This window comes from Mytilus galloprovincialis, chromosome 4 (genome assembly GCF_965363235.1).
Source record: "Mytilus galloprovincialis chromosome 4, xbMytGall1.hap1.1, whole genome shotgun sequence".
NCBI lineage: Eukaryota > Metazoa > Mollusca > Bivalvia > Mytilida > Mytilidae > Mytilus > Mytilus galloprovincialis.
In genome coordinates, this window is record NC_134841.1 from 59,170,716 (window position 1) to 59,189,867 (window position 19,152).

The window sequence follows — 19,152 nt, forward strand, 5'->3', positions numbered from 1 at the left end:
ATTGATTGTTTTTATGCCCCACCTACAATAGTAGAGGGGCATTATGTTTTCTGGTCTGTGCGTCCGTTCGTCTGTCTGTTCATTTGTCCGTCCGTCTGTTCGTTCGTCCGTCTGTCCCGCTTCAGGTTAAAGTTTTTGGTCAAGGTAGTTTTTGATGAAGCTGAAGTTCAATCAACTTGAAACTTACTACACTTGTTGCTTATGATATGATCTTTCTGATTTTAAGACCAAATTTGACTTTTGACCCCAATTTCAAGGTCCACTGAACATAGAAAATGAAAGTGGAAGTTTCAGGTTAAAGTTTTTGGTCAAGGTAGTTTTTGATGAAGCTGAAGTCCAATCAAATTGAAACTTAGTACACATGTTGCTTATGACATGATCTTTCTAATTTTAATGCCAAATTAGATTATTTTCCCAATTTCACAGTCCATTGAACATGGAAAATGATAGTGCGAGTGGGGCATCCGTGTACTTTGGACACATTCTTGTTAAATTACAGTCTTATATTTCTTCACCTTATTATCCTGAAGTTGCAGAATAGTTTCCACTAAACTTAAACCAAAAACAATTGATTAATCAATTAAATTGCTTATTTCTAGGTAATTATAATTTCTCTGATACTTTTTTTAAATTTCTTCAAAGTCTTTTTGAACTGATCAAATCTAACACCCACTCTACTTAGTTTCTAAACTTGCAAAACCAAAGCTAAGCTATCAATAACCAGAGCATTCAAGAAGGCACATGCATGCATAAAGATTTAAGCTGTTTTTCTCAAGTTTATGCTTAATGTGTTCAGAATTTGGAGCAATGATTTGAAAACAGTAACATAAACTTGAATTAGGTTCCCAAATTTCTCATTTAAAAATATATTGGTTTCTTTTATCTCTACCCATTCAGTGGCAGATACAGAAATATTCATAAGTTGGGGCCCACTGACTTCCTAAGAGGTGGCCCCGCTCCAGTCATGCTTCAGTGATTCCCTAAATAATCAACAAAATATTTCCAAGAAAAGGGGGGCCTTTAATATAGGAGTCTTTTAGGACAGATATAAGTTATTGACTATTAGAGATTGAATATGAGACATTTCTCTTTTGTCATTTGTTTTCCCTTAAAAATGTCTTCCTTGAAATAACCCCATTGCCACTTGGGATAACTATAACCATGATAACAACTTAATTGATCCTTATTTGATATCCTTGTTTTCAAGAATAGACTAATTCATTAGTTATTGAGTTATAGTTTGTGTCAGTTTCCAAATTAGTAATTGAGATATTTTATAGGATTTTTCATTATTAATGCTATTGATTTTGGATTAAATGATGATATTATATATATGTGTTAATATATATAAATCTATATTATATATCACTTGCCATAATTGAACTTGATAGTTAATTATTGTCCAATCACTGATTGTGGGCTTTCTGTATTGGTATGATTGACAGCTTTGCTAAGACCATATAAACATATATTCATTAAAGATTTATCAAATAGAATAGAAGTTATGAATGTATACTATAAAATTCTTAAAGATCAGGTGTATAGTTTCCAGTGAATGATCTCTTAAATTAGTGTTTGAAACAATTTATTTCCAAGCAGTAAAAATTCTTTGTGGCTATAAGTTAATTTCATTGTGAATACAGAAAAGGGTTTAACAACAGAAAAACTGTTAAGAATATGCATTAGTTCGATTTTTTTAATAGTATATGTTTTTATTTTAATAGATTGTGAAAATTTCATACTACATACAAATTATCTTTGAAAATTGGAAAAATGGTCTCAGTTAAAGACAATTTATCAAAGACATTCGAGGAGGATTTAAATCTAACTGAAATATTTCAACGCTCTTTTTACTCAGTGAAATCTACACAGATTGAACTAATTACGCAGTTTGTTACATTATCCATAGTGAATTTTGTTGTTCTTATTCAAGATTTTCTGATAATACGTCTAATTTGTGCGAAAAAGAACCTCCAAACACCAGCTCATTTCTTAGTTGTCATGCTCCTGACGTGGGACAGCGTAATGTTATTGATATTTTCACTTTCGTCATTCATTATATTGTCAAATGGTGGCATATGGATAAGTGATACTGAATGTCATTTGCTTTATTTTTTCATGCGACTTTTTCGAGGATTCCAAATCGGCAACTTTACATTAATTGCTGTGGAAAAGGCACTATTTATTATTTTACCATATAAGTATGAAGTTATTTTTGATACAAAAATACCAAATATTATTGCTTTTGGAATTTATACTTTAACCAGTTTGTTGTGTGTAACAAGTTTTTTTGAACCGGTGCAATTTTTGAGTGGACCGTTAACATGTGTAAATGGAATATTTTCAAGTAATAGTCCTTATCTTACAATAGGAATAATCGTAAGAGGAATTCTTTTCTTCATTTGCATGCTATGTCTCTTCTTTGTGGCTGTGTTTGCAGCTTATTTTAATCGTAAAGAGAAACGAACAATAAAAAATATGACCAAGAGCGTTCAGAAAGAGTTTTTTCATGGCATGCTACGAAATATAGCCATTAATTTATCATTGACTTGTTTTTGGGGTACGCAGTGGGTGTTTATCTCACTGATGAATAATTCTGAAAACAATGAAATGCTAGGAAGAATTGCTGCCATATTGTATCACTGCTTTGTTGCCATGGTAAACCCAGTCATGATTCGACTATGTTATAAACCTATCAGAAATGCTATGAAAACTAATTTTGTTAGTCCAACTGATTCTAAAGAGGAAGAGCTAATGGACGAAAATATGTCAATACATGGATTTTTGCTTGGCACCAGTCGAACGGAACTATTTACTGTAGATATACAAGACAGTCATCTGAGAGATGCTACTTCTAATCAATTAAAAAATACTATGTCATATGTTTAACTATAAAGCAAATTAAAAAAACAAATAGAATAATTGATATCAGTTTGTAATATCTATGTTGTAATCTTACTTGTCTCTTCCCTCTTCCTCTCTAATAAAACAGTGCAAATATTAGTTTTAAAAATGCTGATTAGGACTTGGGTGATAATTATTTGGTCACGGAGTTATGGTCTTTCGACTTTGAAACTTTTGCTTAGTTTACATGTATTAACTTGTGATTTGGTCAATTTAAGGGGAACTATTAGTGGTAGATCAATGATATAAGATGTGCAGTTGTATTAGCATTGGCACATTTCATTTCCTTAAAGATTTATTTTGCACTGCCCCTTCAGTCATGGTCTATTGACTTTGAATGTGTTGCATTATTTGCATGTTAAGGTGGTACCTAACACTACAGGGAGATAACTCTGTAATATCAGCTAAATGTTTTAATTACATTGCGTTGTGAAGGCAATATAAAGCTTCTGAATGATCAAAATAAGTGTTTGTCAAACTGCTATATAACCAGTGTAATTTTTCTGATAAAATGCTTGGTTCAAATTTTTTGAATTTTTTATATTTTTGTAAAAGGGTCAAAGTAAATACTTTGTCAAAATTTTATGAAAATTAAATGAGCCAAATTGATTTTAGTGTAAGTGTTGGGTACCACCTTAATGTTTGTAATTGAATGAGTTTAAGATGAATGATTAATGTTAAGTCAAGATGTTTGGCATGCAGTTGTAATTGCATTTGCATATTTAAAAATGTTATAATTTATTGAAGACATTGAGCCTCAATGAGTATAATGAACATCAACCCTTGCCTCCATGGATTTTTTTAAATACTTGATTAGCATAGGATTTTTTCAATACAAAAAAATGATCATGATTAAAGTATTAATCCATTGTGAAAACTATTATTTCATCAATGAAATACCAGTCAGATATTCTCATAAATATCCTTTTTATATAGATACAAGTTTTATTAAATCTGATAAATTTTTTTCAACTGAGGCACTACACAGTCGTCAAAAGGCGTCATTATGGAAGAAAGGGTTAAAGGAAACCAGGGCTGTTATAACAATCTGTTTTTTCTTGATCTTAATTATCTTAGATTGGTATGTCACTGTACTAGTTGCTTCAAAAATGTGAGTCCATAATCAATACATTAAGAAAGTTCATGAATGTTCTTGGTTTAAACTTTAAATCTGCTCACAGAAATGATGTTGTTTTAAGTGGAAGAAACATGTCTGAATTTTGAAATATTGTAAATTCAAAAATTAATATGTGCATTTATTATTGCAATTTTGTTATTTAAGACTCAAAATGCAATTTTAATTTTTGAATACAGAGACAAATCCTGTTTAATTCATATGAAACAATCAAAATGCAAGTTTAAGTTATTGCGAATATACATGTTGCATTTTTCACAATAATAAAACATTGCAATAATTTCTGAATTTACAGTAACAAAAGAAAAGGAATCTCTCTGAAAGTATTGAAAAATACTTATTATAAGAGTACAAAACTGCCTTTGGGTCAGATAACTTATACCCTGTTGTCATTAGTTTATATAAAAACCTGACTTTCATTTTCTTTGTTTTGCTCTTAATTTTCCATTTTTTTACACCATTTAAAAGTTTACCATGTCCCAATGAGATAATTACAAGTTCTTTGCATGTTACCAGAAAGAATGTCAAGGTGTGTCATAATGTCTAAATAACTAATTCTAAAACAGAAATCTATGAAGGTAATCTCTGTAAATGTTTCTACTCTTGAAGTTAGAAACATTATGAACCCTATAAAAACACAGAATTTTCCCCCTCTCTGTCACCTGAGGGCATTAAGTGTTGCCCGCTTGTCTGTTAGACTGTATGTATGTCCCAAAATTGGTTTCTGTTCTTTAACTTGAGTTTACCTCACTTAATTTTATGAAACTGATACACAATGCTTATAAACTTAAAGCACATATCAAGTTCTAATTTGGGTGACATCACTGTTATCCTTCTTGAGTTATGCCCCTTTATAACATTATATGCAAGTGGGTGCTTGTATAAAACCTACATACTTTATCTGTTACACTATATATGAAGATTATTTCTTCTTTAACTGTTAGAAATATCATATTTGGATTATGATGAAATGGAATGTGTGACTGTAAAAAACATTGGATATATAGATACTTGTGATGAAATATATGGAACCACTGCTGGCTGTACCAGAGGTAAAGGTGGGTATAATGTTTTTTAACCGTTCTAATTTTAAATGATCCAGCATTTTGGAGGTGTGGCATATATTGTCAAACCATATGTCTATATGGGGGTAAGAAGGGATGTCATCCCTTGAGTTCACAGAAAATTAAGCTGAATCCTGAATTCCTGAAAAAATAAAGCATACTGTCCAAGAACTTAAAAAATAATCTTTAATTTGGTAGGGCTAAACAATATAAATACCAAAGGAGTAGGGGCATTAAGGCCTGGTTTTGGCCCAAGAAAATAAAATGTTTGATAACTTTTTCAAATTGGCACATAATCTTTAGAAATGCATAGGGTCAAGAAATATAAATGAAAAACATTAAGATTCTTATGTGATGACGTCACAATTACGTCACAATATGTACTGTTTTCACAAAAACGATGAAAATTCAGAATTTATGCAGTTTTCTATCTTTATTTCTGTTGTGGAAACATCGTGCGCAGCCAAGAAACAACAAAATAATTTAACTGAAGCTTTATTATTACTATTGACAAAATCTCACCAAGTATAAAGTTGTTTCTTGGGTGCGCACATACTTTTCCAATCGGAAATATACTTAAAAAGTTGATGAAAAACAAGGAAAATCACAAAATTTTACAAAATATGCAAATTAAGGCATGATTTGTTGCCAGGGTAACTTGTTCAATGTCCAAAATTATTTTGTTTTTCTATATACCTTCTACCTGAGATACTTTTCAGTAATTTAAAAATATGTATGATAACTTTTAAATTTGCAGTAATTTTTGGGGCAAATAAGGGCCTTATTGCCCCTACTCCTTTACCCTCAAATAAAGACCCAATCCCAACATTAAATCTGAGAGAACTAGCACTTTCTGACCTATAACAACTAATAGAAAAAATTCATACATCTAAGACTTAAATATCAATCAGTACACATCTTACATCCAATAGATTTAGTGTAACAGTGAGAGAAAACATAACCTTGTTTCTTAATGTGAATTTTCATACAAGCAATTTTTTTACTTAGTAAATTCAAATATTTAATAAAATAAATACCTTCATGTGCTACTTTTACAGATGAAGTGTAAATTTCTGTTTTTCATGCACACTTGTATATTCTTATGGCAGATAGCCAACATTTTTGTTTCAAAGATAGAAACATGCAAATATTTGTTGAAACATTAAGAATATCATTTTTATATAAGTGTGTTATATTGGTAAAATTAAAATTGAGAATGGAAATGGGGAATGTGTCAAAGAGACAACAACCCGACCAAATAAAAAACAACAGCAGAGGGTCACCAACAGGTCTTCAATGTAGCGAGAAATTCCCGCACCCGGAGGCGTCCTTCAGCTGGCCCCTAAACAAATATATACTAGTCCAGTGATAATGAACGCCATACTAATTTCCAAATTGTACACAAGAAACTCAAATTAAAATAATACAAGACTAACAAAGGCCAGAGGCTCCTGACTTGGGACAGGCGCAAAAATGCGGCGGGGTTAAACATGTTTGTGAGATCTCAACCCTCCCCCTATACCTCTAACCAATGTAGAAAAGTAAACGCATAACAATACGCACATTAAAATTCAGTTCAAGAGAAGTCCGAGTCTGATGCCAGAAGATGTAACCAAAAAAAATATACAAAATGACAATAATACATAAATAACAACAGACTACTAGCAGTTAACTGACATGCCAGCTCCAGACTTCAATTAAACTGACTGAAAGATTATGATTTCATCATATGAACATCAGGCACAATCCTTCCCGTTAGGGGTTTAGTATCATACCATCATAACATATATGAGAAGAACATAACCCGTGTCATGCCAACAACTGTTTTTAGAATAAATGTGTTTAGTTCCGATGCAAAGACCTTATCAGTGAGTCAATATTAACGCCAAAATATGTAGTTTAGTTTGAATCGATCTAAAGTGAGCCAATCTCACTTCAAATGTGAATGATTACCATTGCATAGAAATAATTTATGCGCATTTACAGCGGCAAACCTACACATCCCTGTATATATATTATCAGTTTTTCATTGTTTAACCTATATTTCTCTGTTTAATGATCTTTGTGTACATGCATATGAAAACAAACTGAAAACATGTTGTCTTGACCATAGCATAAATTTGCGAAATCAATGTCTTCTTTTCATTTGTTGATTCTGCTTTTTAAGAACCACAATTATTTTGTTATGTTGTAACTTGGTTGCTACAGATATTGTTTCAAAATTAAAGAAAACACCAGTATCATAATTTTAACTTGTGATTCAAGAGAAACAATAACTTCATCCAATTTTTAGCTCACCTGACCTGAAAGGTCAAGTATGCTTTTCTCATCACTTGGCGTCCGTCGTCCGGCATCCGTCGTCCTGCGTCCGTTGTTCGTAAACTTTTACAAAAATCTTCTCCTCTGAGACTACTGGGCCAAATTTAACCAAACTTTGCTACAATCATCCTTGGGGTATCTATTTTAAAAAATGTGTCCGGTGACCTGGCCATCAAACCATTTTTCCAAGATGGCCACCATTGCTAAAAATAGAACACAGGGGTAAAATATATATTTTGGCTTATATCTTTAAAACCAAAGCATTTAGAGCAAATCTGATATGGGGGTAAAATTGTTGATCAGGTCAAGATCTATCTGAATTTTCAGACAAATCGGACAACCTGTTGTTGGGTTGCTGCCCCTGAATTGGTAATTTTAAGGAAATTTGGCAGTTTTTGGATATTATCTTGAATACTATTATTGATAGAAATAAACTGTAAACAGCAATAATGTTCAGCAAAATAAGACCTACAAATAAGTCAACATGACCAAAATTGTCAGTTAACCCCTTAAGGAGTTATTGCCCTTTATAGTCAATTTGTCATTTTTTGTAACTTGTACAAAAATCTTCTTCCCTGAAACTAATGGGCCAAATTTAAACTAACTTGGCCACAAACATCCTTGGGTATCTTGTTTAAAAAATGTGTCCGATGACCTGGCCATCAAACCAAGATGGCCGCCATGGCTAAAAGAGGGACGAAAGATACCAAAGGGACAGTCAAACTCATAAATCTAAAACAAACTGACAACGCCATGGCTAAAAATAAAAAAGACAAACAGAAAAACAATAGTACACACCACACAACATAGAAAACTAAAGAATAAACAACACGAACCCCACCAAAAACTAGGGGTGATCTCAGGTGCTCCGGAAGGGTAAGCAGATCCTGCTCCACATGTGGCACCCGTCGTGTTGCTTAAGTGATTACAAATCCGGTAAATAGTCTAATTCGGTAGGTCATATTCATGAAAGGGAAGGGGATTGTAGTTACGACGTAAGGAACATATCCGATATCATTTGTGAAACGGTTATTCCATAACGGTCAACCAACTCGTGATGGCGTCCGTAAAATTTACGAAGGGATGATTTCAACTTCACCATTTGGAACTCTTGGTTTAATAGCTTCCTTGTGAGCAGCAAACCTCTATCAAGAAAATCATGATAGGAAATGCAAGCACGGGAATATCGTATCAATTGGGAGATATATACCCCGTATGCAGGTGCTGCTGGAATGTTGCTACTTAGAAATGGAAAGTTCACAATTGGAAAGCTGAAATCATCTCTTTTGTCGTAAAGTTTTGTTTTCAACCGACCCTCATTGTCAATTTCTAGATGTAAGTCAAGATATGAAGCCGACTTAACTGTATCTGTAGTATCCTTTATCTCTAGTTCGATTGGATAGATGCGTTCCACATAGTCACCAAATTTTGAATTGTTTAGTGAAAGAACATCATCTATATAGCGGAAAGTAGAGTTAAAGGATATTGCTAACTTCTTATCTTTCTTCCTAAGAAGTTCCTGCATGAAGTCAGCCTCATAATAATAAAGAAACAAGTCGGCGAGTAGAGGGGCACAGTTTGTTCCCATTGGAATGCCGAAAGTAGAACACAGGGGTAAAATGTAGATTTGGCTCTTATCTTCAAAACCAAAGCATTTAGAGCAAATCTGACATTGGGTAAAATTGTTGATCAGGTCAAGATCTATCTGCCCTGAAATTTTCAGACAAATCGGACAACCTGTTGTTGGGTTGCTGCCCCTGAATTGGTAATTTTAAGGAAATTTGGCAGTTTTTGGTTATTATCTTGAATACTATTATAGATAGTGATAAACTGTAAACAGCAATAATGTTCAGCAAAATAAGACCTACAAATAAGTCAGACATAACCAAAATTGTCAGTCAACCCCTTAAGGAGTTATTGCCCTATATAGTCAATTTTAACAACTTTTTCGTCATTTTTTGTAACTTGTACAAAAATCTTCTTCTCTAAAACTACTGGGCCAAATTTAAACTAACTTGGCCACAATCACCCTTGGGTTTTTAAGTTTAAAAAATGTGTCCTATGACCTGGCCATCAAACCAAGAAGGCTGCCATGGCTAAAAGTAGAACATAGGGGTAAAATGTAGATTTGGCTCTTATCTTCAAAACCAAAGCATTTAGAGCAAATCTGACATTGGGTAAAATTGTGGATCAGGTCAAGATCTATCTGCCCTGAAATTTTCAGACAAATCGGACAACCTGTTGTTGGGTTGCTGCCCCTGAATTGGTAATTTTAAGGAAATTTGGCAGTTTTTGGTTGTTATCTTGAATACTTTTATAGATAGAGATAAACTGTAGACAGCAGTAATGTTCAACAAAGTAAGATCTACAAATAAGTCAACATGACCAAAATTGTCAGAGAATCCCTTAAGGAGTTATTGTCCTTTATAGTCAATATTGAACAACTTTTCGTCATTTTTGTAACTTGTACAAAAATCTTCTTTTCTAAAACTATTGGCCAAATTTAACCAAACTTGGCCACAATCATTACTAGGGTATCTATTTTAAAAAAGTGTCTAATGACCTCGCCTACCAACCAAGATGGCCGACATCAGTAAATATAGTAACAGGTGGGCGACACAGGCTCTTGAGAGTCTCTAGTTTTCAAGTGTGTGTATAAACACAAAAATTGGATAAATTAGTTCAATTTATACACAGTGTTTACAGTTTTCCAGATAAATAGGTCAGATCAATTGCATTTTTAATTGTAGTGTGAACGCACTGGTTCAGATTAGACCAATAGAGATTGTTATGATAAAAAAGATATTGTGAATGCTAACTGGTTTTATTTTCATGATACAAATTAGATATATTTTGTCACCTTGGCCAATATGAACACTTTAGAAACCAAAGGTTCTATTTCAGTGATAAGTTTTTTAAATAAGTGGAAAAATAGATTACACCTGAAAATAGAAAAATGATAGATGGTTAATTAGGTATTCATGCTGATTAAAAGTTATTTCTAAACCATAATACTACATTTAATAACAAAATATCTGTTAAACTAAGCTATTTGAAACATCAAAACAAACATTCTCGCTGCATTTAAGACCTGTTGGTGACCTGCTGTTGTCTATTCTTTGGTCTGGTTGTTGTCTCTTTGACACATTCCCCGTTTCCATTCTCAATTTTATTTTACATTGGTTGCCTTGGGCTGTTTTCAGCTCTATTGTCAGATTGTTGTCTATTTGACACATTCATTTCTCCATTCTCAATTTGATATATCTTATTATCAACATTAATAGGATAACTGCATTACAAGGTTTCTACACTGAAATTTAAAAAATTTTAATCTTTGCTGCATATTGAAGGAAAAAAATGTAAAAAATCATAAATGATTCCAGTAACCAAATTTTTAGTGTTTATACTATATAGTCCCTAGAATGATAAAGCTTCCCAAAATAAGCACTCCATATTCTGTGTATTACTATAAACACTTTCAATACATTTTGTTCATTTACTATAAACACTTTCAATACATTTTGTTCATTTACTATAAATACTTTCAATATGAAAATTTCTAGATTAAAACATGGTTTTTTAAAAATCTTTCATGGGATACTACATCCAAGCAATTAAAGGCATAGACTTTTTACTGAAGATTTTTTTTTTATTATTGAGATCTTTAAAAATTGAGTAAAAATGTCAGACTAATCATTGCAATTTTGGGATCAAATTCACACATACATATGTGTATCCAATATTAGAAATATTATTGCGATACTTGACGACATTATTTGCCTCGATAAAAACCTAGCAATAATTTCTTAACTGACATATATATTATTAAAAGTCTCCAGTTATTCCATTATGACAGAAACTAAGGAATAACCCTATATAAAATATCAATGGTTTGAAGTTTGATTTAATTATATCTGGTCTCCTATATAGAATCAATGTAAGATGTTAATGTCTTTGTACTTTGGTTAATTGATCTATGTTTGTTATTGAGAATTTTGAAATAGTTTTCTTGTCCATCTTACAGAGTTCATTTAATGTTCACATCTTTATGAAATAAGAAATGAGATTCTCGTGTTTTTCTTATACCTGTAATTAGACTTAATTCAGCATGAAAATCAATCATAATTTTTAGTGTCAATAATAACAAGGACGTTGCTTAATGCAAATCTGATGAGTCAATGCCATTTACAGTGTGTTCTTATTTTGTGCTCTTAAACTGCTCTTCTAGGTTAAGGGAAGGTCGAACGTTCACAAGCAAGTCTTAACCTGCCACATTCTTTATGTGCCTATCCCAGGTCCGGACCCTAATTTAGGGTTTTTCATCACAAAAGAAGCTTTTTTTGTCATATTTGTTTTTTCTTTATTAAGTTTTCTCTTAAATCAGGCTGCTTGTTCTCTCAGCTTGAAAAGTTTTACATTTTGCAATGTTGGTGCCTTTCGAAGGTGACTATACAGTATGAGTTTTGCTCACTGTTGACTGCTGAACTTTGACCTATAGTTGTTTACAACCATGTGATGTAGACTCCGGTAGATAGTTGTCTCATTAGCAATCATTGTTGAAGGCCATACAGTGACCTATAGTTGTTAATGTCTGTGTCATTTTGGTCTTTTGTGGATAGTTGTCTCATTGGCAATCATACCACATCTTCTTTTTTTATATACCACATCTCCTTATTTTTAAAACACTTACTATAGTTGAGACATTGGATACTGTTGATTCATTATTATTTATGGGGTACCAATTCTATAGGATTTTGTGTGTATATCACAAATTAAAATTATCAACGTTAACACATTTTTTAGAAGGCTGCATGCAGACAGACATTGGCAAAAGCATGAAATCAAATATCCACCAAAAAAAAGTTATTCTAAATCCTTGAGAGTTTGTACCCACGAAAATAACTGTATCCACAGTATCTAGGTAAATACCTGGTAATTGCTTAATGAAATCAGAGAAGTAAACTCAGAGTTTTGGTGAACTTTGTTATTCTTTTCCTCAAGTTTAAAAACAGAAGATGATAAATTTTTAGTGTAAAATGTCTGAAAATTTTTGAGACTTGAGGAGGAAAAATTGAAATCTTTTTAAAAACCTGTGGTTTCAGCAAATTTTGTATTATACAAACATATAGGAAATTTGAAAGTGTTTGTACACTTTAATTTGTGGTACACTAGGATAAAGTCCCTGATACACAAGATACACAAGTAATTTAGTACCCAATCAATAATAATAAAACAATTCAGTGATATCTATCAGAAACAAAGAAGATTGGACACCTTAAAATAAATAAATTTATATGGCCTTTTTAACTTTTTTGGATTTGAGCGTCACTGATGAGTCTTTTGTAGACGAACTGAACATCTGGCGTATATACAAAATTTGATCTGGGTATCTATGAAGAGTTATTTAATGACTTTAGTCATCATTGAAAAGTTTTCATAATTGAGATTTTTTCTGTTGTCTCTTTAAGGTTTTATTGTATCCAGGCATTTAACAAAATGCAAGATGTATAGTTATGCAGATGATTTGAATCTACCACTTGTTGGTGAATTACAGTTAGAGAGTTGTCATCCAACATCACAGTGTCTTAGGTTAGTAGTTATTTTCTAAATCAGACATGAAACTGGCATTTATTTTATTTGATTCCATATTTTAAAAAAAAAATGGATTTAGAAGTTTAGGATGTACAAATGTCAGGTAAAGGACTTTTTGTCAGATGTCCCCCCCCCCCCCCCCCCCCTTATGATACAGGATAAAATATTTTGCCCCATGTCTACCTCTTTTTTCATATGATACATGTATCTTATAAAAGGTCATTTATCAAAATTTAAGCAGATTCTAGATTTTTATCCTTTGAAATGAATCTGAACCCATTCACCACCCCTCCCCTTTTAAGTAAAATAATCTCAAAAAAAGAGCTCTGTAACCTATTAATATTTAAAGCTTATTTTGTTCCTAAACTAATGCTCTTCTGACTTTAAGTTCAATTTAAAATTCTAGAGCTTTTTTTATTTCAATTAAGTACATTCATAATAAAAACTTAATGAAGGTAGCCAGGTGATGGTAAAAATATATTCTTTTTTGTCACATCTATTTTTGTTAGTAGAATTTGAATAAACGAAAAAATGAAAGGTCAAAAATGATATTTTGAATATATCCTTGAATAATTCAAATTTATTTAAAATCATAACTCCTTCACTACTTTTTAGTACTACTGAAACTTTCTCAGAATCTTAACTATGACAATTTAAGGAGGCTCGAGGGTACAAAAATTTCAGTAAAAATTTAAACATTTTTTTTTTCATTACAAATTTTATTTATTATTTTAGTAGTTGTTACTTTAAAATATGGTACAAAAATCAATAAAAAAAATCAATTCGTTTGGCCCCAGATGACTTTTAAAATGTACATAAAATTGAAAAAGCTCCAAATTATCTCCCTTTGGTACACTTTTTTCTGATTTATTTACATTTCCTCTAGTTTTACTTAACCTTTGTGGTAGTAGTCAAAGGATTTAGTCAGACTGTCCTACTGTAAAAATGCTGTCCATGTTGTCCAATAAATAATTATTTAATATTTTTAGACATTAATGATAATAGAGTGAATTTAAGGTTGTACAGTGTTGATGAGTGGTAAAAGTTAAAAAAGGAAAGATTCAGAAGCTGAAGTGTATCTTGATCATTCTTTACAGCCATTTACTTAAAAAATAGAATTAAAATTTTGATATGACCTTGCAAAATATTTTTAAACAGAATTGTTGTCTTTGCTATCACAACTTATTTTTTTTTATTTTCAGTCCATATATACCTGGAGAATGTTTGACAGCAACTAATATAGGGTCTGTTTACCTGTGGTCTCAAGAAAGGTAAATTTGGAAACTTAGATTATAGAAAATCTTGATCAAATACTGTTTGTTGGATCATTATTATTGCATACTAATTTTCATGGGTTTCGTGGGTACAGATGAATGGCAAATAAAAATGTTTAATGAATGACAAATTTTCTATCAGGTTGAATGTAGACTTTGGCAAAACCTCAAAATCACATATCCATGAAAAGGCAAGTTTTATCTGATCAAATTGAATTTCATACCTGCCAAGTTTTCAAAATGCCCATGGGGGTTTTGCATGAAAGATGGCTGCCATACTCCTAAAAAACCTTCAAGGGGGCCTTCAAATTCAGTGTAATGTTGTTTTTTGGCTTCTTTATACTTTATACGTCTCAATTCATTGTAAAATTAATTGTTTTGTTAAAATTTTGGACATAATTGCTCTTTGAAAATTTCAATTTGGGAGCCTCCATGGGGGAAATCCCCCGCAAATAGTGACAGTTGGCAGGTATGGAATTTTTTTGGTAGATCAACACAGTCAATAGATATAAGAAGATGTGGTATTAGTGTGTTGTGATCATATTTCGGTACGTGATTGTTGTCCGGTATTTAGATAAACCTTGATGTTTTGAGTTCTCCCATCTGGAATGGTAAATATTTCATAAATAAAGCGGTTAAGTGTGTGTTCATTGTTGATTGAATATTGTAAATATTGTATGATAAATTATATGAATTGACTAAGATTACATTAGTCTGTGTATTATTTTAGTTACTTTAAGTTCCTATTGAGAAATTCTGCGAGTCATTTAGATAAACCTTGATGTTTTGAGTTCTGCGAGTCATTTAGATAAACCTTGATGTTTTGAGTTCTGCGAGTCATTTAGATAAACCTTGATGTTTTGAATTCTGCGAGTCATTTAGATAAACCTTGATGTTTTGAATTCTGCGAGTCATTTAGATAAACCTTGATGTTTTGAGTTCTCCCATCTTGAATGGTAAATATTTCATAAATAAAGCGGTTAAGTGTGTGTTCATTGTTGATTGAATATTGTAAATATTGTATGATAAATTATATGAATTGACTAAGATTACATTAGTCTGTGTATTATTTTAGTTACTTTAAGTTCCTATTGAGAAATTCTGCGAGTCATTTAGATAAACCTTGATGTTTTGAGTTCTGCGAGTCATTTAGATAAACCTTGATGTTTTGAATTCTGCGAGTCATTTAGATAAACCTTGATGTTTTGAATTCTGCGAGTCATTTAGATAAACCTTGATGTTTTGAGTTCTGCGAGTCATTGATGTTTTGAATTCTGCGAGTCATTTAGATAAACCTTGATGTTTTGAGTTCTGCGAGTCATTTAGATAAACCTTGATGTTTTGAGTTCTGCGAGTCATTTAGATAAACCTTGATGTTTTGAATTCTGCGAGTCATTTAGATAAACCTTGATGTTTTGAATTCTGCGAGTCATTTAGATAAACCTTGATGTTTTGAGTTCTCCCATCTGGAATGGTAAATATTTCATAAATAAAGCGGTTAAGTGTGTGTTCATTGTTGATTGAATATTGTAAATATTGTATGATAAATTATATGAATTGACTAAGATTACATTAGTCTGTGTATTATTTTAGTTACTTTAAGTTCCTATTGAGAAATTCTGCGAGTCATTTGGTTTTACGGGGAAAATGGCATGTTTTGATGTCAGCCGGGACTTTGGAAAACAAACTTTGGAAGCTAAAACTTAAATGCCTAGCTGATCGAATGTTTTTCTGAATTACATATTTGTATTTTATTTACATATTTCCAGTAACTATTTCGTCATAAAACAGTGAAATCCGTGACTGATATTTTCTGGAGTCTGAGTCAATGTTATTTAAACTAGGGGGTTTCCACATTTTTATATTCTATTGATATTTATTACTATTTAAGCAGACTATTTGATTATTAGATTGATTGTTATATTCTATGTTTTCATGAAAGTCTGAAGTAATAATAACGATTTAGAAATTGAAGTATGTTCGTGACTTTTTATTTGCATTTTGAATAGTTATGACAAACCGCTCGCAAAACGCATACATTCAAAATAAGTGGAAGGTGAATTGTAAGCTGTACATGTCTGCCTGGCATGTTTCGTCTGACCTTGACCTCATTTTCATTGTTCATTGGTCAATGTTTAGTTTTCTTGGTTAATGTTAAGTTATTGTGCCAGTTGTAATAAAGCTTTGTATTTAAGACTATCAACATAATATCAATAATTAGTGAAGAAGGCGAGTCATTTAAGCGTGCGCATTCTTGTGAAATTTTACCATGAAAAATAAATAAATTGGGTTTGATGTTGAAAATTGAGAAAATCTGGCAGTATGCACAAGTTGGTCGTAACGTGAAACAGACGTTTTTGTGTAATACTGCGTTTGCCCTTAGATAGATATATTGTGATTATACTGGTTGACTATAATAGGTTGTCATATTAGAATTGGTCCATAATTTTGATTTGTGTCACATTTTCTTTGAAAAAGTGAAATGTTGCTGTTGAAGGAGTACTTTTGATAGATGCACTGTTCTGCCATTGAATTTCCATAAATAATACAATTCTTTAATCCTATTTTTCTGTTGATAAAAGAGTATAAGCATACTGGATTTGAACACTTCAGATCTGAAATGATAATATAAAAGATTTTCTCTACCTATTATATTTTTCAAGATAAAAAGACCTCCTTTTCCATAGAAAATTTGTAAACAAATTAATATTATAGAAAATTGAACATACTTGTTGAACTTTTTCTGAGATTTGAGAATTTGATGTTGTCAGCTTTTGTGCAGATTTCTATTTAAATTCATGAATTTTGAAATCATAAAGCAAATACATAAATCAATATTCAAACCATATCAAGGATGTCATATGAAGAAACTATGATGCTTGCTTATATTCTTATGACCTTTCAACAAAAAACATCAATCACTCAACACAAAGACTATGATATAACGTTTCTTTGATAGAGTAAAATTTCAAAGGGACATTGTCTTTTGAAATATAGCATAAGTCTTGATAAATTAAATCTATATATAAAGGAAGGAGGGAAGAATATACACAAAAGCCTTTGTAATTTGAAACCATGTATACTTTTTTTAATGGCTGTTTATTATGTCCATATATTTTTTGAAAATCAAAACTATTGATTTCCAACCAGTCTAAACTGGATCTGAGCATTTGTATCAGAAGCCTGTTCTTGTTAATGTTTAGTAAATATAAATAACTCAGAATGCAAAGGAATCTGGATGGATGAAATTAGCAGATTTTTTTAAAGGTTCTTTTGTTATAAGATAAACTAGAAATCTTTGTTTCGAATGACACGATGACAGCTCAAATAATTGACTTGAAATTGGTCTCTGGTATAGAGTTGTATCATTGGTAATCATACCACATCTTCTTACTATTATTATAAGTTATTTAAAGTAGAATAGAATCTGACCTTGACCTCATTTTCATTGTTCATTGGTCAATGTTTAGTTTTCTTGGTTAATGTTAAGTTATTGTGCCAGTTGTAATAAAGCTTTGTATTTAAGACTATCAACATAATATCAATAATTAGTGAAGAAGGCGAGTCATTTAAGCGTGCGCACTCTTGTGAAATTTTACCATGAAAAATAAATAAATTGGGTTTGATGTTGAAAATTGAGAAAATCTGGCAGTATGCACAAGTTGGTCGTAACGTGAAACAGACGTTTTTGTGTAATACTGCGTTTGCCCTTAGATAGATATATTGTGATTATACTGGTTGACTATAATAGGTTGTCATATTAGAATTGGTCCATAATTTTGATTTGTGTCACATTTTCTTTGAAAAAGTGAAATGTTGCTGTTGAAGGAGTACTTTTGATAGATGCACTGTTCTGCCATTGAATTTCCATAAATAATACAATTCTTTAATCCTATTTTTCTGTTGATAAAAGAGTATAAGCATACTGGATTTGAACACTTCAGAACTGAAATGATAATATAAAAGATTTTCTCTACCTATTATATTTTTCAAGATAAAAAGACCTCCTTTTCCATAGAAAATTTGTAAACAAATTAATATTATAGAAAATTGAACATACTTGTTGAACTTTTTCTGAGATTTGAGAATTTGATGTTGTCAGCTTTTGTGCAGATTTCTATTTAAATTCATGAATTTTGAAATCATAAAGCAAATACATAAATCAATATTCAAACCATATCAAGGATGTCATATGAAGAAACTATGATGCTTGCTTATATTCTTATGACCTTTCAACAAAAAACATCAATCACTCAACACAAAGACTATGATATAACGTTTCTTTGATAGAGTAAAATTTCAAAGGGACATTGTCTTTTGAAATATAGCATAAGTCTTGATAAATTAAATCTATATATAAAGGAAGGAGGGAAGAATATACACAAAAGCCTTTGTAATTTGAAACCATGTATACTTTTTTTAATGGCTGTTTATTATGTCCATATATTTTTTGAAAATCAAAACTATTGATTTCCAACCAGTCTAAACTGGATCTGAGCATTTGTATCAGAAGCCTGTTCTTGTTAATGTTTAGTAAATATAAATAACTCAGAATGCAAAGGAATCTGGATGGATGATATTAGCAGATTTTTTTAAAGGTTCTTTTGTTATAAGATAAACTAGAAATCTTTGTTTCGAATGACACGATGACAGCTCAAATAATTGACTTGAAATTGGTCTCTGGTATAGAGTTGTATCATTGGTAATCATACCACATCTTCTTACTATTATTATAAGTTATTTAAAGTAGAATAGAAGTCAGATGAAAGAAATAAATGTTCAATTAGGAAGAATAGAATAAGTATTTATACTGAAATGTTCCACATTTTAAAAAAAAAAGTTCACTCTACCCTTCACAGGCACT

General features: G+C 31.4%; 1 protein-coding gene across 7 annotated transcripts in view; it reads left to right on the forward strand.

Moving 5' to 3' along the window:
- LOC143072558 (uncharacterized) overlaps positions 1-19,152 on the forward strand; it is a 63,428-nt gene that overhangs the window by 23,652 nt on the left and 20,624 nt on the right. For all 7 annotated transcript variants that reach the window (XM_076247554.1, XM_076247556.1, XM_076247553.1 and 4 more), the window contains exons 6-8: positions 4,984-5,097; positions 12,891-13,011; positions 14,217-14,285. In XM_076247554.1, coding sequence (XP_076103669.1) covers positions 4,984-5,097; positions 12,891-13,011; positions 14,217-14,285 — 304 coding nt within the window. The remainder of the gene's footprint in view (positions 1-4,983; positions 5,098-12,890; positions 13,012-14,216; positions 14,286-19,152) is intronic.